Source organism: Oncorhynchus gorbuscha, linkage group LG02 (genome assembly GCF_021184085.1).
Source record: "Oncorhynchus gorbuscha isolate QuinsamMale2020 ecotype Even-year linkage group LG02, OgorEven_v1.0, whole genome shotgun sequence".
Classification (NCBI taxonomy): Eukaryota; Metazoa; Chordata; class Actinopteri; order Salmoniformes; family Salmonidae; genus Oncorhynchus; species Oncorhynchus gorbuscha.
Genome location: NC_060174.1, coordinates 23,387,262 through 23,413,700, shown reverse-complemented (window position 1 = coordinate 23,413,700; position 26,439 = coordinate 23,387,262). Strand labels below are relative to the sequence as shown.

The window sequence follows — 26,439 nt, the reverse complement described above, 5'->3', positions numbered from 1 at the left end:
CAAATAACTGAGCTGACAAGGGGGAAAATCTGTTGATGTGTCCTTGAGCAAGGCACTTATTAACTTGCTCCAGGGGCACCGTACTACAAGGCTGACCCTGTAAAACACCACATTTTACTGCACCTCTCCGTTGTATATGACAACTAAACATTGTTTTTTTTAAGCAATAGTCTTCATTGAACATGATCTGGCACTACGATGTAGAGATGGGGGCCTATGAAGCTTTACATCTCAATTAATTCTAGCAGCTAAATAGTGAATAGACTAATAAAGTTGCTCATCTTTTTGATGTAGGGCTGTGGCGCTCATGACATTTTGTCAGACAGTTATTGTCATGCAAAAGACTACCGGTCTCATGGTAATTAACAATAACATTAATTAGCATAAACATGTTTAGCATCTTCATGCTTCCAAACACACAAGTCGCTGATGGGGGCCTTTGGAACATCTACATTTAAAAGTCTAATAAAAAAGTCTAATAAATTTAATACAGACCATCACAATAAATCCGTTATTTATTTTAATCAGGTCTAAAGAAACATTATAATATGAAGAAAATGTATTTCCAATTAACAGAATATGAGTTAGCCTACTGTATGTTATCAGGCTATGCTCCATACAATTAGGCTGTAGCAGAGCTGGGCGCGCCTATACGCTCACTACGCAAGGGCCCTGCCTCCCCCTCGTGTCAAAGCGGATGTCAATGTTTACAACTTGGATGAGAGGATGAAGCGGAACTGTCCTTCTGGTCACGAAAAGAGGAAAAAAAACACCATGTGAGTGAATTGCGGGAAAAGCAATCAGGTAAACTTGTGTTCTCTCCTCTCCAAGTTTGATGTCAGAAAATAACAGTAACGTTAAGTTGATGTGTTAGCTTGCAGTTCATCTCTCTCTAGTCTATCTTTCTTGCTAACCTAACTGGGCAGTGCATCTCTTGGTCTGTCTGTGTCTTGCTTGCTTGCCAGCCACTTCCAGGGCTGTGTTCTGTGACTTTGTGCCTGTCAAAAGTGAGAGTGAAATACAACTATTTATTACGTTTGATAAACGACAACGGGCAACGGTGTTTATAAACTGCAGCTCGGAAAAGATAACCGCGTCGCGCGTGACCATGTTGTGGCAGATGAGGGAGAGGTGAGGGGGGGTGGTAATTGAGGAGAGATATCTTGCAGGTATCCTCCTTTACCCCCAAGCTTTATATGGACTTCCTGCCCCAACGAGGCAAGACTGGGATTCGTTAAGCCAGGGATTGCTTGGGGATAAAGGAGGAAGCAGCCTGCACAACAGGGCAGAGAAGGAGCGAACCAAGCAAGGTATGAGGAGTCAGAGCTGCGAGAGCCAGAGCTACCCCCCCTTGTGTACCGGACCGGATTGGGTGAGAACCTGAGTGTGAGGACTACCCCTGGGAAACGGAACGGACAACGAGAATGGCTTGTGGACTGTGGGGTGATTGGTGCATTTCCCCCTCTTCCCCAGTGTATGAAAATCCCTAATAAACTTCCCACGTGCATTCTATTTGTGCTACTGGTGCCTGTTTTGCTATTGAACTTGGTGACGTCGAAACCCCACACCCTTGATCCTGCTACATATAGTGGAGAAAGCAGGCAAACCAAACCAAGTTCAATAACTAAACAAACACAGAGCACAATGGAAGCTTTGGTGAGACAAATGGTGGAGGAAAACATAGCACAGCAGGCTATGCAGCGGGAGCTGCTGGAAGAACGGCGTCAGCAGAACGCTGAAAAACAGCTTCTATCTCAAGGCCATCAGACTGTTAAACAGCCACCACTAACATTGAGTGGCTGCTGCCAACACACTGACTCAACTCCAGCCACTTTAATAATGGGAATTGATGGGAAATGATGTAAAATATATCACTAGCCACTTTAGACAATGCTACCTAATATAATGTTTACATACCCTACATTATTCATCTCATATGTATACGTATATACTGTACTCTATATCATCTACTGCATCTTTATGTAATACATGTATCACTAGCCACTTTAACTATGCCACTTTGTTCACATACTCATCTCATATATACTGTACTCGATACCATCTACTGTATCTTGCCTATGCCGCTCTGTACCATCACTCATTCATATATCTTTATGTACATATTCTTTATCCCCTTACACTTGTGTCTATAAGGTAGTAGTTTTGGAATTGTTAGCTAGATTACTTGTTGGTTATTACTGCATTGTCGGAACTAGAAGCACAAGCATTTCGCTACACTCATATTAACATCTGCTAACCATGTGTATGTGACAAATACATTTGATTTGATTTGATGCGAGCTGAACTCAGCCGCCCAGGCCAGTATAGCGGCAGGTGCAACAGTCTCTCGCCCCAAACCCAATAGGTTTTCTGAAGCTGACAGAGGCTGACAAGGGACTGCTACAGGAGGTGCAGGCCACAGTCCTCCATGAGAGGGAGGCCAAGGAGGCACTGAGGTGAGGTGTCCCTCCATCAGCAGAGATCTGCAGAGCTTCAGCAGAGCCTGGAAGAGCAGAAGGTTGCTATGAGGGAGGATTTAGCCAAGCAGAAGGAGGAGAAGCAGGAGACCCTTACAGCGCTGAAGGAACAGCTTGTCCAGCAGCAGGAGAACAGCTCCCTACAGAAGGTCGTGCAGGAGGCCCAGGCTGCAGCCCGCCAGTAGGAGGCAGTAGATGCGATGAGAGGGGAGGTGACCCTCGATCAGCAGAGAGCTGCAGCACTACAGCAGAGCCTGGAGGCTGCTCTGAGGGAGCAGGAGGCGAAGAGTTGAGAGGAGGCCACTCTGAAGATGGAGTGTATGAAAATCCCAGTATATGAAAATACCTAATAAACATCCCCTTTGCATTCTATTTGTGCTACTGGTGAAACTCGTGCTTTCCAGCAGAAATCTCTGTGGGGACCAGTCCAGACAATATATGGGCGTGATGGCACTCCTCATAGGTGCACATCATTTTAAAACAAGACAATGATTATCTAGTCTCTGTCACAATTTAGTTACAACTCTGGATTAATGCAAGGTGGAAAGAAATGGATTGACAATGACTATTGATTTATAAATTGCATTTAAAATGTTGATTAGCCTGGAATACGGATCTCTCAGAAAATAATAACCATCAAGTATTCAGCCAAGCCATAGTATAAATAGCATTTTATATTTGAAAATATATAAAAGGAAATCTGGGGGAGCCAGTTTGAATGGGCCTGATGTAGCTGATAAAATTACAGTTTGGCAGTGGAGGAGATGCTGGATCATCAGCCAGTACAAGCACAGACTCAGTTGATCCACATCCAGCCTCAGCCAGTACTAACAGATGCAGTACTGGCAGCTTCAGCAAGTACTAACATAGACCCAGTACAGCTGGCTACAGAAAATACTAACACAGAGTCAGGTGAAGTACAGGTAACCTCAGCCAGTACCAGCACAACCAGAGGTGTACAGCCAGCATCAGATACAAGCAGCTCAGACTAGAGGTCGACCCATTAATCGGAATGGCCGATTAATTAGGGCCGATTTCAAGTTTTCATAACAATCTGTAATCGGCATTTTTGGACACCGATCACGGCCGATTACATTGCACTCCACGAGGAGACTGCGTGGCAGGCTGACTACCTGTTATGCGGGTGCAGCAAGGAGCCAAGGAAAGGTGCTAGCTATCATTAAACGTATCTTATAAAAACAATCTTAACATAATCACTAGTTAACTACACATGGTTGATGATATTACTAGTTTATTTAGCTTCTCCTGCGTTGCATATAATCGATGCGGTGCCTGTTAATTTATCATTGAATCATTTTAATTTTACCTTTATTTTACTAGGCAAGCCAGTTAAGAACAAATTCTTATTTTCAATGACAGCCTAGGAACAGTGGGTTAACTGGCTGTTCAGGGGCAGAACGACAGATTTGTACCTTGTCAGCTCAGGGATTTGAACTTGCAACCTTTCGGGTTACTAGTCCAAAGCTCTAACCACTAGGCTACCCAGCCGCCTACTTCACCAAACGGTTATTTAACAAGCGCATTCGAGAAAAAAGCACAGTCATTGCACCAATGTGTACCTAACCATAAACATCAATGCCTTTCTTAAAATCAATACACAAGTATATCTTTTTAAACTGCATATTTAGTTAATATTGCCTGCTAACATGAATTTCTTTGAACTAGGGAAATTGTGTCACAGCTCTTGCATTCTGTGCAACAGAGTCAGGCTATATGCAGCAGTTTGGGCCTTCTGGCTCGTTGTGAACTGTGTTAAGACCAACTTCGCCAAACGGGGGATGACTTAACAAAAGCGCATTTGCGAAAAAAGCACAATCGTTTCACGAATGTACCTAATCATAAACATCAATGCGTTTCTTAAAATCAATACACAGAGGTGTATTTTTTTAAACCTGCATATTTAGTTAAAAGAAATCCAGGAAAGCAGACAATATTAAACTAGGGAAATTGTGTCACTACTCTTGCGTTAATTGCACGCAGAGTCGGGGTATATGCAACAGTTTGGGCTGCCTGGCTCGTTGCAAACTAATTTGCCAGAATTTTACGTAATTATGACATAACATTGAAGGTTGTGCAATGTAACAAGAATATTTAGACTTATGGATGCCACCTGTTAGATAAAATATGGAATGGTTCCGTATTTCACTGAAAGAATAAATGTTTTGTTTTCTAAATTAGAATTTCTGGATTTGACCATATTAATGACATAAGGCTCGTATTTCTGTGTGTTATTATGTTATAAAGTCTATGATTTGATATTTGATAGAGTAGTCTGACTGAGCGGTGGTGGGCAGCAGCAGGCTCGTAAGCATTCATTCAAACAGCACTTTCGTGTAACTTGCTTTGAGACCTTGGAGGAGTTGTTCCCCTTGCTCTGCAAGGGCCGCGGCTTTTGTGGAGCGATGGGTAATGATGCTTTGAGGGTGGCTGTTGTCGATGTGTTCCTGGTTCGAGCCCAGGTAGGGGTTAGGAGAAGGACGGAAGCTATACTATTACACTGGCAATACTGACACTGACACTGACATCCAATAGTCAAAGGTATATAAAATACAAATGGTATAGAGAGAAATAGTCCTATAATAACTACCACTTACAACTTCTGTTCTTATGTTCTGAGCAAGGAACTTAAACGTTAGCTTTTTTACATGGCACATATTGCACTTTTACTTTCTTCTCCCAAACTTTGTTTTTGCATTATTTAAACCAAATTAAACATGTTCCATTATTTATTTGAGGATAAATTGATTTTATTGAAGTATTATACAGTATTAAGTTAAAATAAAAGTGTTCATTCAATATTGCTGTAATTGTCATTATTATAAATAAATAAAAATAAGTAAAAATTGTCCAATTAAGCGGTATCGGCTATTTGTCCTCCAATAATCGGTATCGGCGTTGAAAAATCATAATCGGTCGACCTCTAGCTCAGACCTTTATAGAACAGTTGCTTCTCTACCAAATGACCCAGCAGATTGGCCCCCAGTCTTAACAGACCTTATTTGTATTTATTTATTTCACCGTTATTTAACCAGTTAAGCTAGTTGAGGACAAGTTCTCATTTACAACTGCGACCGGGCGAAGATAAAGCAACGCAGTGCGACAAACAACAGAGTTACATGGAATAAACAAGAGTACAGTCAATAACACAAAAAAGAAGGTCTATATACAGTGTGTGCAAATAGCATGAAGAGGTATGGCAATAAATAGGCCATAGTAGCAAAGTAATTAAAATTTAGCAGATTAACACTGGAGTGATAGATGAGCAGATGATGTTGCGCAGATGATGGTGTGTAAGTGGTGATATTGGTGTGAAAAAGAGCAGCAAAGTAAATAAAAACAATATGGGGATGAGGTAGGAAGATTGGGTGGGCTATTTACAGATGGACTATGTACAGCTGCAGCGATCAGTTAACTGCTCAAATAGCTGATGTTTAAAGTTAGTGAGTGAAATGTAAGTCTCCAGCTTCAGGAGAAGGAAAGGCGGTCAAAGTAGGTGTTGGCTTTGGGGATGACCAGTGAGATATACCTGCCGGAGCGAGTGCTGTGGGTGGGTGTTGTTATTGTGACCAGTGAGATAAGGCGGAGCTTTATCTAGCATAGACTTGTAGATGACCTGTAGCTAGTGGGTCTGGCGACGAATATGTAGCGAGGGCCAGCCGAATAGAGCATACAGATCACAGTGGTTGGTGGTATAAGGCTCTTTGGGTAACAAAACGGATGGCACTGTGATAGATGCATCCAGTTTCCTGAGTAGAGTGTTGAAAGCCATTTTGTAGATGACATTGCCGAAGTCGAGGATCAGTAGGATAGTCAGTTTTACTAGGGTAAGTTTGGTGGCGTGAGTGAAGGAGGCTTTGTTGCGAAATAGAAAGCCGATTCTAGATTTGATTTTGGATTGGAGATATTTGATATGAGTCTGGAAGGAGAGTTTACAGTCTAGCCAGACACCTAGGTATTTGTAGTTATCCATGTTTTCTAGGTCAGAACCGTCCAGGGTAGTGATGCTAGTCAGGAGGGCGGGTGCAAGCAGCGAACGGTTGAAAAGCATGCACTTGTTTTTGCTTGCGTTTAAGATCAGTTGGAGGCCACAGAAGGAATGTTGTATGGCATTGAAGCTCATTTGGGGGTTAGTTAACACAGTGTCCAAAGAAGGGCCAGATGTACACAGAATGGTGTCGTCTGCGTAGAGGTGGATCAGGGAATCACCCGCAGCAAGAGCAACATCATTGATATATACAGAGAAAAGAGTCTGCCTGAGAATTGAACCCTGTGGCACCCCCATAGAGACTGCCAGAGGTCCGGACAACAGGCCCTCCGATTTGACACACTGAACTCTATCTGAGAAGTAGTTGGTGAACCAGGCGAGGCAGTCATTTGAGAAACCAGGGCTATTGAGTCTGCCAATAAGAATGCGGTGATTGACAGAGTCGAAAGCCTTGGCCAGGTCGATGAAGACGGCTGCACAGTGCTGTCTTTTATCGATGGCGGTTATGATATCGTTTAGTACCTTGAGCATGGCAGAGGTGCACCCGTGACCAGCTCGGAAACCAGATTGCACAGCGGAGAAGGTACGGTGGGATTCTAAATGGTCAGTGATCTGTTTATTAACTTGGCTTTCAAAGACCTTAGAAAGGCAGGGCAGGATGGATATAGTGGGTCTAGAGTGTCACCCCCTTTGAAGAGGGGGACGACCGCGGCGACTTTCTAATATTTAGGGATCTCGGACGAAATGAAAGAGAGGTTGAACAGACTGGTAACAGGGGTTGCAACAATGGCGGCAGATAATTTTAGAAAGAGAGGGTCCAGATTGTCTAGCCCAGCTGATTTGTACGGGTCCAAGTTTTGCAGCTCTTTCAGAAGATCTGCGTTCTGGATTTGGGTGAAGGAGAAGCTGGGGAGGCTCAGACAAATAGCTGCGAGGGGTGCGGAGCTGTTGGCCGGGGTTGGGGTAGCCAGGAGGAATGCATGGCCAGCCGTAGAGAAATGCTTATTGAAATTTTCGATTTTCATGGATTTATCGGTGGTGACCGTGTCGCCTAGCCTCAGTGCAGTGGGCAGATGGGAGGAGGTGGTCTTGTTCTCCATGGACTTTACAGTGTCCCACAACCTTTTGGAGTTAGAGCTACAGGATACAAATGTCTGTTTGAAAAAATGTGCCTTTGCTTTCCTGACTGACTGTGTGTATTGGTTCCTGACTTCCCTGAACAGTTGCATATCGCGGGGACTATTTGATGCTATTGCAGTCCGCCACTAGATGTTTTTGTGCTGGTCAAGGGCAGTCAGGTCTGGTGTGAACCAAGGGCTATATCTGTTCTTGGTTCTAAATTTTTTGAAAGGGGCATGCTAATTTAAGATGGTGAGGAAATTACTTTTAAAGAAAGACCAGGCATTCTCGACTGATGGGATGAGGTCAATATCCTTCTAGGATACCTGGGCCAGGTCGATTAGAAAGGCGTGCTCGCAGAAGTGTTTTAGGGAGCGTTTGACAGTGATGAGGGGTGGTCGTTTGACCGCGGACCCCATAGCGGATGTTGGCAATGAGGCAGTGATCGCTGAGATCCTGATTGAAAACAGCAGAGGTGTATTTGGAGGGCAAGTTGGTCAGGATAATATCTATGAGGGTGCCCATGTTTATGGATTTAGGGTTGTACCTGGTGGTTTCCTTGATAATTTGTGTGAGATTGAGGGCATCTAGCTTAGATTGTAGGACTGCTGGGGTGTTAAGCATATCCCAGTTTAGGTCACCTAACAGTGCGAACTCTGAAGATAGATGGGGGGGGGGGCAATCAGTTCACATATGGTGTCCAGGGCACAGCTGGGAGTTGAGGGGGGTCTATAGCAGGCAGCAACTGTGAGATACTTATTTCTGGAGAGATACATTTTTTTAAATTAGAAGCTCAAACTGTTTGGGCATAGACCTGGAAAGTATGACAGAACTTTGCAAGCTATCACTGCAGTAGATTGCAACTCCTCCCCTTTTGGCAGTTCTATCTTGATGGACAATGTTGAAGTTGGGTATGGAAATCTCAAAATTTTTGGTGGCCTTCCTAAGCCAGGATTCAGACACGGCAAGGACATCGGAATTGGCGGAGTGTGCTAAAGCAGTGAGTAAAAATTTTTAGGGAGGAGGCTTCTGATGTTAACACACAAGAAAACAAGGCTTTTTTGATTACAGAAGTCAACAAATGAGAGTGCATGGGCACACCCAGGGCCTGGGTTAGCCTCCACATCACCCGAGGAACAGAGGAGGAGGAGGATGAGGGTACGGCTAAAGGCTAGCAAAACTGGTCGTCCAGTGCGTTGGGGACAGAGAATAAAAAGAGCAGATTTCTGGGCGTGGTAGAATAGATTCAGGGCATAATGTGCAGACAGGGGTGCGGGTACAGTGGAGGTAAGCCCAGGTACTGAGTGATGATAAGAGATGTTGCATCTCTGGACATGCTGGTTATACTGGGTGAGGTCACCGTATGTGTGGGAGGTGGGACAAAGGATGTATCTAAGGCATGTACAGTGGGACTAGGGGCTCTGCAGTAAACTAAAACTATGATAATTATCCTAAACAACAATATACAAGGCCTATTGATATTTGAGAGAGGCATAAAGCAATCACAGATGTTGACTTAGCTAGCTCTCCCAATCAACAACAGCTAATCAGCTAAGTCAACAACAGGTAAAATGGCGATGAATGGGCATGGAAGGTCGGTTAACTACACACAGGGGCTAGGGCCGACAGATAAACAAAGGATAACAAAGCGCAGTACCGTGATAAATGAACAGTCCAGCAGGCATCAGCTATGTAGCCAAGTGATCATAGGGTCCAGTGTACAGCAATAGATGAAACAGGGAAACCGCTAGGTAGTCGTTAGTACCCTAGCATGCTGGAGACACCGTGTTTAAAGTTAGCAGTCCGGGGTAAGGAGAAGCATCTGCTCCATCGTCCGGCAAAGGAAGGCACAGCTGATGGAATTACGTCTGCGGACCAGTCGTGGTGGTACGGTGGTGCGCCGTGTCGACGAAGGGACCGGGCCAGATGGCGAAAGAGGTATTGTAGTTGTGGGAATTTCGTTTGCTAGCCGCCTGGCTCAGGGCTAGCTTTGGGGCTGGGTCACTCAGCTGTGATGATCAATGGTCCAGGGCTTTACGGCAGGAATCTGGTGTTGTAGTGGAGAAAAACAGTCCGATGCTGGCAGGTATTATCTTGGCTATAAAACGGCTGGTGCCTGAGCAGAGGGAAAAGGCCGCTAGCAGTGGCTAACAATGACTAAATGGCTAGTAACTTTGCTAATTAGCTAGCTACCTTCTGATGAAAGTTTTGGCTATAGGGTCTAAAAAAATAGCGGATCCGCGTGTCACGTACGCTGGAATAATTAGCGGACTAAGCTGCAGCGTCATATGGTTTCCACATATTATTTATTAGAAACGCACAAAACAACAAAGAAAGAATGAAACAAAGAAAGACCTGTAATCAAGAGGTGTAACATACACTAACTCAAAACAATATCCCATAAAACACAGGTGGAAAAAATGCTACTTAAATATGATCCCCAATTAGAGACAACGACAGCCAGCTAGCTGCCTCTAATTGGTAATCATACCAAACACCAACACAGAAAAACTAAAATAGAACCCCACATAGAAAATAATAACTAGAAAACCCCCCAGTCACGCCCTGACCTACTCTACCATAGAAAATAAGGGCTCTCTATGGTCAGGACGTGACACCGTGTCACATTGAGTGAGGCGGGTTACCGGAATGTATATTTAATTTAAAAATGGAAAAAGAGATTGAAAAATAAATTGGAATATATACAAAAAAGACGAAAAATACAAAAAGTAAACGAGAGGACAACAAACCACGTCTGCACTGCTACGCCATCTTGGATCACTATGTGGACTGAGTCCATTCAAACCAGGACTGGATTTTTCCAGGACAAGTCTAGAAGACGTTTCCATTCAGGCTTATTAGAGACAGCTGTCAAATTGGGAAAATATTACCAGGAGCTGGCTTTCATACTCAATCAAAAACAATGCTGTGTATTGTTTTCACTGTAAGCTCATTTCTACAAAAGACTATAAAATAATAAAGGAAGGTGTGAATGACTGGTCAAATATCAACGGCATTCTGAAACACCATGGGGGTCCTGAACACAAACAATATGATGAAGTGGAGAGAACTTGATCTGAGCCTAAGTGGGGATAGACTCTTGACCAGATATAAATGACAATTTTGGAGGCTGAAAGAAAGAGATGGCGGGATGTCCTTACACTTTTAATAAGTATCACCCAGTCTCTGACTGAAAGAAACCTAGCATTCAGGGATTCATCAGACAAATTTTTCCAACCAGATAACAGAAACTTCCTAAAAGAGGTTGAATTACTGGCTAGATTTGACCCCGTTATGGAGTCTCTGAGGCCCAGACAACAGCCAAAAGCATTTGTGAATACATTCATGTGGAGGCTGTTCTGAAAGAGAAGAGACTGAAAAACAGCAAGAGGCATTTCAGCAATGAGGCTCCTGATGAACCAGTGACTGATGCATTGAAAAACGTGACGTCAACTACTTAAACATTGTGGTCGACTCTGCTGTGACATCCATGGATGAGATATTTGAAATACTCAACCAGGTGAAAACCAAATATGGAGTGCTGCTGAAAAACCGACAGATTGAGCAAACTGTTTTAAAGGAGGGAGGATTGTAGTGGAAGCACTGGGGAGTCAGGTGTGACTGCGTGGCAATGGCAAATGGTTTACATGGCTCACAGGTCAGGTAGAAGGGCCCCTTAGTAGAATTTTGCATAGGGCTCCAGGGTGGTCAGGACCGGCTCTGGGCTGGTGGCTTGTTCATTTATCTGACAAGATATGCTTATAAGAAAATAATGTAACTTAGCTGAATAAAGTAGAAAGGATATTTTGCCCATTCCGGATCGAGTGTGCATATGAAGTGGCTATGTTGAGCATTAATGTGATCATTTGAAACCGGTCCGATACACTAGATTTTGAGTTATTTGGTAATGTTAGTTGTGAATGATATACAAACCTTAGAATGTCAAAAAAGTATAACATTTATGGGCTGCATGATGCGACGATAGACTATTGATGATTTGAGAAAGTTGCAAAAGAAAGCTTGCACTCTGTTCTTTGCCTCAGGCTGCACAGCTGTTGTCTCATCAAGTGATCATATTTTCACCCATCAGACTTTTCTCAATTTATTCTTGTCTTCCTGCTGGTACCGTTTTTCAATAATGCCTGGTAGGCTACTTCATTTTTTTGCTAAGCTGTGCTTAATATAAGCAGCTGAGAAATAAGTACACAAACACTTATTTCACTCCACGCATTAACCACTGTTTGAGGAGCTTGCTCTCGCTGCGTAACAGGTGATATTCCGCCCCAACTCTGTATGCCATGGGCTCTTCAATCCTGTTCCTGTAGCTACCCAGTGCCTCATTTGGGATACCAAGTGAAATCTGTTCGGGAACATCGATAGTTTTCGCAACTAAACATATTTCACTAAACTGTTGACAGACCCTCTGCATGCTGAAGAAAGGGATACAGGAGAGAGTGGAGGAGGAGATGGAAACACAAGGTGGTGAATATATTCTGTATAGCTAAAGGTAATGTGCCACCCAATTAATAATTCATTAAAAAAAAATCCCTATTACTAGGCTCAAAATGCACAATCAATGAACCAACAGCATCGCCTAGGGCTATACGTTCTTTCCCAGACTCATGGATATAGATTTTGGAGCGAAGCATAAGCTAACCAGTCCATCCAGAATGCATAATAATACAGTCCACACTCAAAGGCGATTACTTGAATTTGTTTAATTTTGGAGTATAGGTTAGAACAATTAAAGTATGTACCAAAGACATCTTAAATCATTTTTTAAATGTTTTTCTGACATGCTGTCATGTTTGTCATTTATTATCATGTCTTGTCCCTGTGCTCCCCATTCTGTTCGTTTCCCTCTGCTGGTCTTATTGGGTTCTTTCCCTCCTTCTATCCCTCTCTCTCCCCCTCCCTCTCTCACTCTCTCGCTCTCTCTTCTCTCTATCGTTCCGTTCCTGCTCCCAGCTGTTCCTATTCCCCTAATCATCATTTAGTCTTCCCACACCTGTTCCCGATCCTTTCCCCTGATTAGAGTCCCTATTTATTCCTTTGTGTTCCGTTCCTGTCCCGTCGGTTCCTTGTTTAGTATTCACCATGCTGTGATTGCGTTTCGCCCTGTCCTGTCGTGTTTTTGCTGTGATTGTGTATCGCCCTGTCCTGTCGTGTTTTTTTGCCTTCATCAGATGCTGCGTGTGAGCAGGTGTCTCTGTCTACTACGGCCTGCGCCTACCCGAAGCGACCTGCAGTCTGTGGCCGCTTCTCCAGTTATTCCCCTCTACAGACTAGAGGATTTCTGTTATTCCCTGTTTGGACTTAAATAAACTCTGTTTCTGTTAAGTCGCTTTTGGGTCCTCTTTCACCTGCATGACAGAAGGAACCGACCAAGGAATGGACCCAGCGACTTCAGACGCTCGTTACACTGCCGTCAAGATCCAAGGAGCCATGCTCGGCAGACACGAGCAGGAATTGTCTGCTGCTCGCCATGCCGTGGAGAACCTGGCCGCTCAGGTTTCCGACCTCTCTGGACAGTTCCAGAGTCTACGTCTCGTGCCACCTGTTACTTCCTGGCCTGCCGAGCCTCCAGAACCTAGGGTTAATAACCCACCTTGCTACTCCGGGCAGCCCACTGAGTGCCGCTCCTTTCTCACGCAGTGTGAGATTGTGTTCTCTCTCCAACCCAACACATACTCTAGAGAGAGAGCTCGGGTTGCTTACGTCATTTCACTCCTTACTGGCCGGGCTCGAGAATGGGGCACAGCTATCTGGGAGGCAAGGGCTGATTGCTCTAACAAGTTCCAGAACTTTAAAGAGGAGATGATTCGGGTTTTTGACCGTTCAGTTTTTGGTAGGGAGGCTTCTAGGGCCCTGGCTTCCTTATGCCAAGGTGAACGGTCCATAACGGATTATTCTATTGAGTTTCGCACTCTTGCTGCCTCTAGTGAGTGGAACGAGCCAGCGCTGCTCGCTCGTTTTCTGGAGGGACTCCACGCAGTGGTTAAGGATGAGATTCTCTCCCGGGAGGTTCCTTCAGATGTGGACTCTTTGATTGCTCTCGCCATCCGCATAGAACGACGGGTAGATCTTCGTCACCGGGCTCGTGGAAGAGAGCTCGCATCAACGGTGTTTCCCTGCTCCGCATCGCAACCATCTCCCTCCTCTGGCTTTGAGACTGAGCCCATGCAGCTGGGAGGGATTCGCATCTCGACTAAGGAGAGGGAACGGAGGATCACCAACCGCCTGTGCCTCTATTGCGGAGTTGCTGGACATTTTGTTAATTCATGTCCAGTAAGAGGCCAGAGCCCATCAGTAAGCGGAGGGCTACTGGTGAGCGCTACTACTCAGGTCTCTTCATCTAGATCTTGTACTACTATGTCGGTCCATCTACGCTGGACCGGTTCGGGTGCTACATGCAGTGCCTTGATTGACTCTGGGGCTGAGGGTTGTTTCATGGACGAAGCATGGGTTCGGAAACATAACATTCCTTTCAGACCGTTAGACAAGCCTACGCCCATGTTTGCCTTAGATGGTAGTCATCTTCCCAGTATCAAATTTGAGACACTACCTTTAACTCTCACAGTATCTGGTAACCACAGTGAGACTATTTTCTTTTTGATTTTCCGTTCACCGTTTACACCTGTTGTTTTGGGTCATCCCTGGCTAGTATGTCATAATCCTTCTATTAATTGGTCTAGTAATTCTATCCTATCCTGGAACGTTTCTTGTCATGTGAAGTGTTTAATGTCTGCCATCCCTCCCGTTTCTTCTGTCCCTACTTCTCAGGAGGAGCCTGGCGATTTGACAGGAGTGCCGGAGGAATATCATGATCTGCGCACGGTCTTCAGTCGGTCCCGAGCCAACTCCCTTCCTCCTCACCGGTCGTATGATTGTAGTATTGATCTCCTTCCGGGGACCACTCCTCCTCGAGGTAGACTATACTCTCTGTCGGCTCCCGAACGTAAGGCTCTCGAGGATTATTTGTCTGTGTCTCTTGACGCCGGTACCATAGTGCCTTCTTCTTCTCCGGCCGGGGCGGGGTTCTTTTTGTTAAGAAGAAGGACGGTACTCTGCGCCCCTGCGTGGATTATCGAGGGCTGAATGACATAACGGTTAAGAATCGTTATCCGCTTCCCCTTATGTCATCAGCCTTCGAGATTCTGCAGGGAGCCAGGTGCTTTACTAAGTTGGACCTTCGTAACGCTTACCATCTCGTGCGCATCAGAGAGGGGGACGAGTGGAAAACGGCGTTTAACACTCCGTTAGGGCATTTTGAGTACCGGGTTCTGCCGTTCGGTCTCGCCAATGCGCCAGCTGTTTTTCAGGCATTAGTTAATGATGTTCTGAGAGACATGCTGAACATCTTTGTTTTTGTCTATCTTGACGATATCCTGATTTTTCTCCGTCACTCGAGATTCATGTTCAGCACGTTCGACGTGTTCTACAGCGCCTTTTAGAGAATTGTCTCTACGTAAAGGCTGAGAAGTGCTCTTTTCATGTCTCCTCCGTTACTTTTCTCGGTTCCGTTATTTCCGCTGAAGGCATTCAGATGGATTCCGCTAAGGTCCAAGCTGTCAGTGATTGGCCCGTTCCAAGGTCACGTGTCGAGTTGCAGCGCTTTTTAGGTTTCGCTAATTTCTATCGGCGTTTCATTCGTAATTTCGGTCAAGTTGCTGCTCCTCTCACAGCTCTTACTTCTGTCAAGACGTGTTTTAAGTGGTCCGGTTCCGCCCAGGGAGCTTTTGATCTTCTAAAAGAACGTTTTACGTCCGCTCCTATCCTCGTTACTCCTGACGTCACTAGACAATTCATTGTCGAGGTTGACGCTTCAGAGGTAGGCGTGGGAGCCATTCTATCCCAGCGCTTCCAGTCTGACGATAAGGTTCATCCTTGCGCTTATTTTTCTCATCGCCTGTCGCCATCTGAGCGCAACTATGATGTGGGTAACCGTGAACTGCTCGCCATCCGCTTAGCCCTAGGCGAATGGCGACAGTGGTTGGAGGGGCGACCGTTCCTTTTGTCGTTTGGACAGACCATAAGAACCTTGAGTACATCCGTTCTGCCAAACGACTTAATGCCCGTCAAGCTCGTTGGGCGTTGTTTTTCGCTCGTTTCGAGTTTGTGATTTCTTACCGTCCGGGTAGCAAGAACACCAAGCCTGATGCCTTATCCCGTCTGTTTAGTTCTTCTGTGGCTTCTACTGATCCCGAGGGGATTCTTCCTTATGGGCGTGTTGTCGGGTTAACAGTCTGGGGAATTGAAAGACAGGTTAAGCAAGCACTCACGCACACTGCGTCGCCGCGCGCTTGTCCTAGTAACCTCCTTTTCGTTCCTGTTTCCACTCGTCTGGCTGTTCTTCAGTGGGCTCACTCTGCCAAGTTAGCTGGTCATCCCGGTGTTCGAGGCACTCTTGCGTCTATTCGCCAGCGCTTTTGGTGGCCGACTCAGGAGCGTGACACGCGCCGTTTCGTGGCTGCTTGTTCGGACTGCGCGCAGACTAAGTCGGGTAACTCTCCTCCTGCCGGTCGTCTCAGACCGCTCCCCATTCCTTCTCGACCATGGTCTCACATCGCCTTAGGCTTCACTACCGGTCTGCCTTTGTCTGCGGGGAGGACTGTGAGAGCCGCCAATAAACGCAGGATTAAGAGTCCAAGGTATTGTTGCGGCCAGAGAGTGTGGCTTTCCACTCGCAACCTTCCTCTTACGACAGCTTCTCGTAAGTTGACTCCGCGGTTCATTGGTCCGTTCCGTGTCTCCCAGGTCGTCAATCCTGTCACTGTGCGACTGCTTCTTCCGCGACATCTTCGTCGCGTCCATCCTGTCTTCCATGTCTCCTGTGTTAAGCCCTTTCTTCGCACCCCCGTTCGTCTTCCCTCCCCCTCCCGTCCTTGTCGAGAGCGCACCTATTTACAAGGTACATAAGATCATGGACATGCGTTCTCGGGGACGGGGTCACCAATACTTAGTGGATTGGGAGGGTTACGGTCCTGAGGAGAGGAGTTGGGTTCCGTCTCGGGACGTGCTGGACCGTTCACTCATCGATGATTTCCTCCGTTGCCGCCAGGATTCCTCCTCGAGTGCGCCAGGAGGCGCTCGGTGAGTGGGGGGGTACTGTCATGTTTGTCATTTATTATCATGTCTTGTCCCTGTGCTCCCCATTCTGTTCGTTTCCCTCTGCTGGTCTTATTGGGTTCTTTCCCTCCTTCTATCCCTCTCTCTCCCCCTCCCTCTCTCACTCTCTCGCTCTCTCTTCTCTCTATCGTTCCGTTCCTGCTCCCAGCTGTTCCTATTCCCCTAATCATCATTTAGTCTTCCCACACCTGTTCCCGATCCTTTCCCCTGATTAGAGTCCCTATTTATTCCTTTGTGTTCCGTTCCTGTCCCGTCGGTTCCTTGTTTAGTATTCACCATGCTGTGATTGCGTTTCGCCCTGTCCTGTCGTGTTTTTGCTGTGATTGTGTATCGCCCTGTCCTGTCGTGTTTTTTTGCCTTCATCAGATGCTGCGTGTGAGCAGGTGTCTCTGTCTACTACGGCCTGCGCCTACCCGAAGCGACCTGCAGTCTGTGGCCGCTTCTCCAGTTATTCCCCTCTACAGACTAGAGGATTTCTGTTATTCCCTGTTTGGACTTAAATAAACTCTGTTTCTGTTAAGTCGCTTTTGGGTCCTCTTTCACCTGCATGACACATGCATTATATTCGATCGGCTATGTACTGTATAAGGTGCAATCATCATTTTAATTCAGCTATTTTTGGGGGCTTGGGCTGATAAACCTATGCATATCCATAAGCTGTAATATGCCTGTGTGTCTTTTAAATTAACCTTCACCTAATGCTGACCTCAATGCTCACATTGTGTGTGTGAGCATTGCAAAATAAATGTACACATATATGTTATTCAATCATTGCTGTCAATCATTGTTATTCAATCATTGCAATCAAGTGGCCAGGTGCTAAAATATAAATTGTTTCTATTTGTGATGCTCAACACACTGCAAGTCCTGCCTCTCCGATCTCCTCATTGGTTCTTAGGAGCATATACCCACATGGGTAATTGAAAGATGAACTGAGATTCAGACTCTAGTCAGTTGTGGTAATGTACCTAAAGTTGGTTGCCAACCGCCATATGAAGTCCAAAATAAGAAGAAGCCTGAAGGAAGGAGGAGAGATTACTAGAAACAAATGCGGTTTACCGTTTTATCTGTGGATTAGTTGGCGGAGTAGAGGACCTTCTGCGTTTCAGGTAAAATAACAACCCAATGTTTATATCCCAGCACAAATCTAGCTAAATTGCCATAACTGTTTAAAGCTTTTCAACCTGTCCCCAAATTAATATAATTGTTTCAGAGTTTGTTGTGATATTTCAACCTGCTTGTCCTGATCATGTCTGGTTTGGGTGGAAAAAATCAACTTGGGGTCTGGTCAGCATGTTAGGCTTTGAAACAACATCCACAATGACCATGTCCTACACTCAGTTTCAACCTGCTGTTGAACTTCTTTTTTCAAAATTGATCAATCACAGTGAGGTGAGTTTTAAAAGCACATACTGTCTTGCTAAGTGTTTGATGTGATTTTCAAATTCAGTTGCATTGACATCAGAGTGGTTGGAGGGACAATAGAGCCCTGAGTACCAGGCAATTAGCAACCTGATGATTGTTAGCGAGTTGGGAACTACTAACACATGTCCAGAGTGTGTGCATAAGAGGAGATTACCGTTACTCAGTCAAGTGAAATTTTACTGCGGTCATGACTCATGACTGCCGGTGTGGCGGTAATACGGTCACCGCAACAGCCGTAGCTGCTGGACTGTGCTGAACTGAGTGGATGTCCTGTCTGTCCTCAACTGGCTGTGTGTGCTGTGTTAGTGGAGGGATGAGGTCGGCATAAATCTGCACACACACAGCTGCGTGGTGTTTACTGCAGGGGCCGGCGGGGGTTAAAGGGGGTAGTGTTTTCTTTTTTTCCTATTGCATTGAGGAAGTTATAAATTACTGTAGAGTGCGGTTTGTAGCGAGCTAGCTCTCTATCTGTCTGAGAGGGATATATACCGTCTGTGTTCAGTCAGGGAAATGGGATCTCAGGAGGGAGAATTGCTAAGTTGCTAAGTTGGTGTCTTAAATGCATCATTATCTTCCCAAGTTGTAACGTTCAGTTTACTGTCTCTACAGTCAAACTCCTCTCATTGAGTTGAAACAAAACAAGCTGCATCCAAAACAGATGACACCATCATATCCATCCCTCCAAATCATGTTTTTACACCCCATAAATAAGGGTGTATCTTCACAGTGAAGAAAAGGACCTGATTGAGATCTGTATGACTTGGGGGAGAATGTAAACAAGACCTTAGGGACTGTAGCAACAGGCTTTGTCATCACTCTGACAGAGAGAGAAAGATCTTACCAACATCACAGCCCTGTCACAGGGAGTAGAGCGCTGGGAACCATCACGCACACACACACACACACACACACACACACACACACACACACACACACACACACACACACACACACACACACACACACACACACACACACACACACACACACACACACACACACACACACACACACACACACACACACACACACACACACACACACACACACACACACACACACACACACACACACACACACACACACACACACACACACACACACACACACACACACACACACACACACACACACACACACACACACACACACACACACACACACACACACACACACACACACACACACAGGAGAGGGGCTTGTGAACGCAGCCCAGCAATTCAACGCATCAAGAGGGAAAGCCAACTGCCAGTCCAGCTGTTTGAACTTCAGCATAAACAGATCCACACAAGATAGCTGGTTTCCGCTAGCTAGGCCCAAAGATCCAGCCTCTCTGGAGGAATGTGTGAGGAGCGGCACTGGGCCTGACTGAGGGGGAAGGAGAATAATTGCCTTTCATAACCCAATGCCTCACACTGGCTCCATTTACTAACAAACAACAACTGTCCAGAGCAGGAGGAACATAAAGCTGCCACTTTCACCATCAGGGAGAGAAAAGAGAGAGAGAGAGATACATAATGTATACCCGGTTATGTCATGGTGATTGTTTAGAATATATGGAGGCTTATGAAAGCTTGGGTCATACTGTATGTTGTGACTTGGTCATCTGGCGACAGAGCAGTCATTCATATGGATTCTCTTTCCGTTCACACACGTGGTGACATCTGTGTGTTGTGAAAACAGGCCCAGGCAGGGAGCGCTGTTATGCAATGTTATGCAGTATAGTATGGCCGCATTGTGATGAGCTCCGGTTTTTAGGGGTAATGTTTGGAACAGGCTGGGGGATAAGTCAGCTCTGGAAAACTCACATTATTCAGCTTTTGATAATGAATTGTGCTCCGTCCTCACTAAATGACAAACATTTGATATGACTTCCCTCCATCGAAGTCAAGTTGAAAACAATGGTCGCCGCATGCAGAGGCCCCTGGTCCACCACATCTAAAGCCCAGGCAGTGGTGACTTTCAGCTTAGTCTCATACAGATCCCCCTGGCTGCCTGGCTTCCTCCTCAAAGCTGTAACACCTACAGGGTTAACTCAGGCCGCTACACTAGGGTATTAAGGTTGGCATGTTATTAAATCCCTTTTTTCCTTTATTATGCTTTGCACCTGCGTTTGAAACGAGGATAAGAGGGCTTTTGTTGTGCGGGACCGGGGCAGGCCCCAGGGGGCCTGTGAGGTAGGACCAGGAGGGGGCCAGGGATGCAGGGGAGAGGGGAGTGTAGAAGGTACTTACACATGGCCCAGCTCGTGAGCGATGGTGAAGGAGGCGCTGAGTCCGTTCTCTTCGCTGATGGAGCAGCTCCGGTAAGGGTCACACATGGTCCCCAGCTCCGCCAGCCCTGGAAGGTCACACAGCTGCTTGAACGGACAGAGGGAAAAAATCCTTCCACCGCTCCACCACTAAAGGCGAGTAAGCCATCAAACGTCTGTTCCGTAAGAGAGATTAGTACTGCCCTCCATCACCCTCTCCTACTAAACACTACACCATTCTGATCGGTCACTACAGTATATTAGCTGTCAGCTTCTGTTATAAACTCATTACTGTACATTAGATCTCAGTCTCCGAGGGTGTCTCAGGGAGAGTTGGGAAATGTGAAAAAAAACACACATTTACAATTCACACGTGCGTATAATACATTGAAAAAATACAATCACCAACCAAATAATTTATGATTTAGATACTAGCTGATTGTGAAACATTCAAACAGAAGTGTTTATCTTAAAGTGAAGCTGTTTGTTTACCCAATGTATCACACTTGTCTTTAGCTCGGCAGATGTCTTCCCTGTGAGAAGACACAAGCACAAACAACACATACTATTATTCATCATCTGTATAAAAGCAGTTGAATGTGTGTTAGGGTAGTAAGATAATGTAGATGGATAAGTAAATACTCTACCTGGTGATCAGGACTGCAGTGTCATGGTGGGAAGGGTGACTGTCATCCTGGACATTTTCAGTCTGTTGCCAGACACAGAAGTTGTGGAGGGTAGTAGCAGCATTGAAATGTATTGAGGGTCCATCCTGTGAGACATGACATAGAGACAGTGGTGAGGATTTGAACAAGTCTTCCTAGCTAACCAGATGTAAAGAAACATTTAAAAAATAATTAACCATGTATCTGTCACAATTGAAAATATTTAGCTATCTACCATTACAAGCCCATGTGCTGTATGCCCTCAGTCCTAGACTAGTCAAATCACAGTTGTGGTAGTAGCACATAACAGTAATATATTTTTCTCTGAGGAGATTTCACTTGAGGCTTTCCTTTGGCAAATGAGTGCAGTGTCCTTCTGAAGGGCTACAGAGAGAGACATGGTACACGTGTGGCTGACGCCAGTTGTCTCAGAGTACTCACTCACTGCAGCCCCAGTGTCTGTTCTTACCTGTTCATTGTGGATGACAACCAGCTTGACAATCATGATGTTGATGAGGTTTCCTACACTAGGGTCCCTGTAGACCGCAGCAACCTGTAACAAGATGAACACACAGACAAGAAATGCAAACCTCTACTAATCAGGGGTTGGAACCGGTTCAGGGAGCAGAACTGAAAACCAGAAAATATCACAATTATTTGAGGAACAGAATCAGAACCGGAAATTAAAGTGATCTATACTGTTCCGGAACAGAACAGTTATTTTAAAAGCACGGGAACTGGTTAACAACGTTCTTTTACGTTCTGGGCATTTTTTTCCAGTACTACAAAGTGCTTATGCAAAGCCCTCACTTGAAACTTATTCCAGTATCTGCCTGCCAACTGGAAATATTTGCCAGTGTGTGTGTAGGCTACCTGCTTCGACGTTACAAGCGGAATTCAGAAATTAGGGAGAGCCTCTGCTACTCTGCTACTCTGCTACTAATGGTACAAAAACAGACAATAGGTCCATTTGAACTAATGCAAATACAAGTATTACTTTGAATGAGAGTAGATCTAGAGACCACATTCTGAAGGCTTGACTGAAAAAACAGGAAAAGTTGAAGAAAAGAAGGAATGAATGCATATCTTTATTCCTTCAGGGTAAGTTTAATCAACAATATATTATGATATTATTACATGCAATTACAATTCCTCTAAGGTCCCCCTGGTGATGTGGGAGGGGGGGCCTGGCTTGTGTGTATCCCACCACTCCTTGGACAAAAGTTTTTTTGTGCCTTTTTTTTGGTTCAGCCCTATCAGTGTGGGTCACTATCCTCCTGGGGCTATCCTAACAGAGCTCTGACAGGAACTCATTAGCCCTCTATAAACATTTAGCTGGTCAGAGCATAGGGGGCTGCGTGAAGCAGATCCCTCCTCTGGTAGACAGACATAGAGACAGGCAGGCAGACAGGAAGGCAGACAGAAAGGCAGGCAGGCAGGCAGGCAGGCAGGCGGACAAACAGATAGACAGGGTACCCAGACTATGATGTAGCCTGGTAAATAGATGGACAGACAATCAAGACTGATACCCTGGAGGAATGCGTCTATGTGGTCAGTGTAAACACTATGACATCATATCAGAGGGCTAGCAGCCCACCCATTAGCCCCCTGCTCCACTAACAGGCACAACGTGCTGTCACCATGACAATGAAGGATCAGTCTTGGCTGATTTCCTTATTCTTGTTTGAGATACAGGGTCTGGTTTCTGTTGGTTTGGCCGGAGAGTGCTGGGTCTTTTGATTGAGAGGCCCTGACAGGTTTTTATTTGACAGTTGTGTGCACGTGTGTGTATGTGTGAAAATAAGTGTGTGTACCGTCAAAATATTCTTCCTATTGCCTTTAAAGGGCTAAAGCTGAGGCCCAAATGTGTCCAAATAGGTACAGTATTTTACAGTGTTGTATTTTGGTTGAGGTAACACCAGCATATGGTAACGTTAACCAAACTAAAAGCCAATAAGATCATAAAGAGCTGAGTCAGCCCAGTGAACCCCTTTATGAGTGACATCTCGAACTATGCAGGACAGGTTGCTATCAGAGTAACATTGGAAAGAGAAAACTGGCTATCAGCATTTCTGTCTTGCAATCTTAGGGATCCAACATACTGTCAGTTGCATCGTTTGGCAGGATTCATTACGTAAAGGCTAACAGGGTGTTGTGTCACATACAATCATAACTGTTGTGTCTCCCAATTTGTTGAATATATATTTTATTACACTGTAATGGTCTGTTTGGATTTTGCTCATTAGTTTTCACCCATGTGGATAGATATTTTACACAAAGGAGATGCATACAGTATTGTTTAATGTCATACAGTATAGAGGGGAAAACTGTTAACCTTAGATACTGAAAATAGGGTACGGTAGAAAGTCAACAGAACTGTCAACCAGATACCAATATTATTAACCACTTTAACTTATATTAAAGTGAATGACTTTGTATCACAGAAAAGTTACACTTCCTGAAACCATAGTAAGTAATCACAGAACAAATCTAGATTCAACCATGTATTTTTCTTTATAATTAAAAAAAACAATATTTTACTTACTACTGACATGATTGTTAGGATGTAGTGCTCGAGGTTGTGTCCGTGGTGGCGCGCCATCTTGACGTCAGCAGTCAGCATCAGTTCCACGTAGCGGGGGTACGAGAGGAACCTCTTCTGCCTGGACGGGGCTCTGTGACGGGGGTCTGAGGAGTTGGAGGTGGTGGAGAGGCGGTCTATCTCGTAGCCGGTGTGGTGGATGCCCATTCGGTCTCTCAGGGAATCCAGCTCTTCTACCATAGTCCTGTTGCTCTGAAAATTGACAACTGGCCTTTCCGATCCTTCCCCTGTCAGGAAATAGAACGCCATTTAACAGAGTTGCATGATCTGGTTAAAGGTAATATGGTAATAGGAATGGACTTGGACCTGAGTGTAAATAGTGGAACACAATACAATTTTGTAGAAGACAAGAAAACATCACACCTTTTATGTTACATCTACATGCATTTCCTGCCGCAGTATGGAACGTCTAAAGCTAAAGAGAAAGGCCTCATTTTAGCCACATTCCAAAGACCAATCCCCCACATACTGGACTTTCAAGACAACCTTCCATAAATGACTGTGTCATTCCAAGGTCCTGAAGAACAGTTGTAACAATGACATAGGGTCAGTAACAGAGGTTATAGGTTAAGAATTTGAAGGTCAGACAAGCTGCACTCCTGTTCCTCAACTTCAACTTATACAAACACAGAAAACCATCTAATAAGGCTATTATTAACGACAGACTATTCCCACTGCTGCCTCTTCATTTACCAGGGGCTTGCCACAGTGTGTACTCCACATGGGAACATGAATGTAAACCACTTCATTTAAACCATCGCCCATATATCACAGCAAGTGTCAGTTGTGAAGAGGTGAGGACGGAGTCAGGTGCAGGACACAGAGCTGAGTAAAACAACGTACTTTACTCTGAAAAATAAATCAGCCAAAATACATCCACGCAGGGATTAACAAACCCTAACACAAAAGACTAACACAAGACCAGGAACAATCACGCACAAAACATAATGAGAACCAGAGGGTTAAATAGGGAAACAATAATAATGTAATGGGACAAGACATAACAAATGGAAATAGAAACGTGGATTGGTGGCAGCTAGAAAGCCGGTGACGACGACCGCCGAACTCCGCCCGAACAAGGAGAGGCACCAACTTTGGCGGAAGTCGTGACAGGGTCACTGAGGTAGGAAAAGTTTAACAGAACATTACAGCTGAAACGCAACAGATACCAGATTCTGACTTTCAGGCAAACACAGTTATATTCAGGCCAAAGGAAAAAGCACTTAACAACCTTAAAAGGTAAAAAGGGTACAGAAAGCAGCCATATTCTCTGGCTACACGGAGGCCATTGGCATCACTTCCAATTCTTCCCTCTGTTAGATGGACCTCAGATCAACTGCACGTGTAGCACAGCAGAGCTCAGTCATTGAGAGGTGAGAGATGAATTCCTTTACCTTGATGACAAGGATTGGATAAGAGGAACTGAGGGGAGAGAAAGAAAGAGAAAGTGAACGACAGAGAGGGGGGGTATGAGAGAGAAAGAGGATAAGATGAAGATGGGAAAGCACGCTGAAGCCAACTTGTGGAGGTAAAGGAAGGGAGAGGGATAACTACGTGTGTTTATGTTGTCTGTGCAGAAGGTAATTTCTTTCCTGGGACACTATGCTGCTGAAGCACAACAGCACCAGGGAAGAGGAGCCAGGGTCAGGGCTGTGGGACTGGGGTAGGGGGTGCTTCCAATTTTTGCTCAGGCAACCTACAAAAGTAGAGAGATAATAGAGAGCAAGCCTGACATGCCAGGTCGCAGTTGTAAATGAGAACTTGTTCTCAACTGGCCTACCTGGTTAAATAAAGGTGAAAGAAATCAAACGTACATAAAAAAATGCTTCAATGTGTTGGTCCAAGATCAACAATGCATCTGGATGGATTAGGTTTGGCCATGGATATGCATGATGAAAAGTACACCATGCATCAGGCTGCCCAGATATGAGCTAATGTATAGCCACATGTGCTGAGCTGTCCGACTCTTAACAGAAAGAAGGTTTGAAATATTTCTGCTGCCTCACAGCTGAGGAAAGTTAGATCTCTATGGTCGGACAAACCGTCCTATCAGTAGCTGGTGCTGGGAAGAGAGAGGAAGACTGCAGAAGACTGTGATCCAAGCACCTGCTGGAATGACCAGTTAACCGTCAATACTAACTCTCTATCATACTGTTTCCCTGCACTGAAGTTACTGAGACTGCATCAAAATAAAGTGTACTTTTGTAAAGTGTCTGGAAGGCAGCGATGGCCATAGACAATATACTGCACAACACACATAATTTCCTACCAATTACCAGCTTAATTTATTTCATATATTCTCTTTACCTCTTGGAATGATTTCTTACATTATTAGCCCAGAATTTGTTTGGTGTTATTACCTACAGCCGGGAAGAACTATTGGATATCAAAGCGGCGGTAACTCACCAGCATTACCAGCATTACGACCAGGAATATAATTCCTGAAGCGGATCCTTTGTTCGCCCAAAGGGCAATTAAACTGATTCTAGAGGCCGACCCAAAACAACGCTGGTGGGGGAGAGGTACTCGGAGTGGATTTCTAGTCTGACTTAGGAGGCGCACACACCACCCACATCTTCCGAGTATATTACAATGTTCAGCCTCTGGATAATAAAGTTGACGAGTTCAGGGTGACAGTTTCTTTCCAGAAAGACATCAGGGATTGTAACATACTCTGTTTCACGAAAACATGGCTCTCTCGGGATGTACTGTTAGAGTTGGTCCAGCCAGTTGGGTTCTCAGTTCATCGCGCAGACAGGAACAAA

The 26,439-nt window shown here is 45.0% G+C and overlaps 1 protein-coding gene across 1 annotated transcript in view; it reads right to left on the bottom strand.

Annotated features, from left to right (window-relative positions):
- LOC123989726 (A disintegrin and metalloproteinase with thrombospondin motifs 20-like) overlaps positions 1-26,439 on the bottom strand; it is a 152,411-nt gene that overhangs the window by 87,888 nt on the left and 38,084 nt on the right. The window contains 5 exon segments of the mRNA XM_046290742.1: positions 20,391-20,496; positions 20,900-20,940; positions 21,055-21,179; positions 21,542-21,625; positions 23,618-23,901. Of these exon segments, the coding sequence (XP_046146698.1) occupies positions 20,391-20,496; positions 20,900-20,940; positions 21,055-21,179; positions 21,542-21,625; positions 23,618-23,901 (640 nt within the window).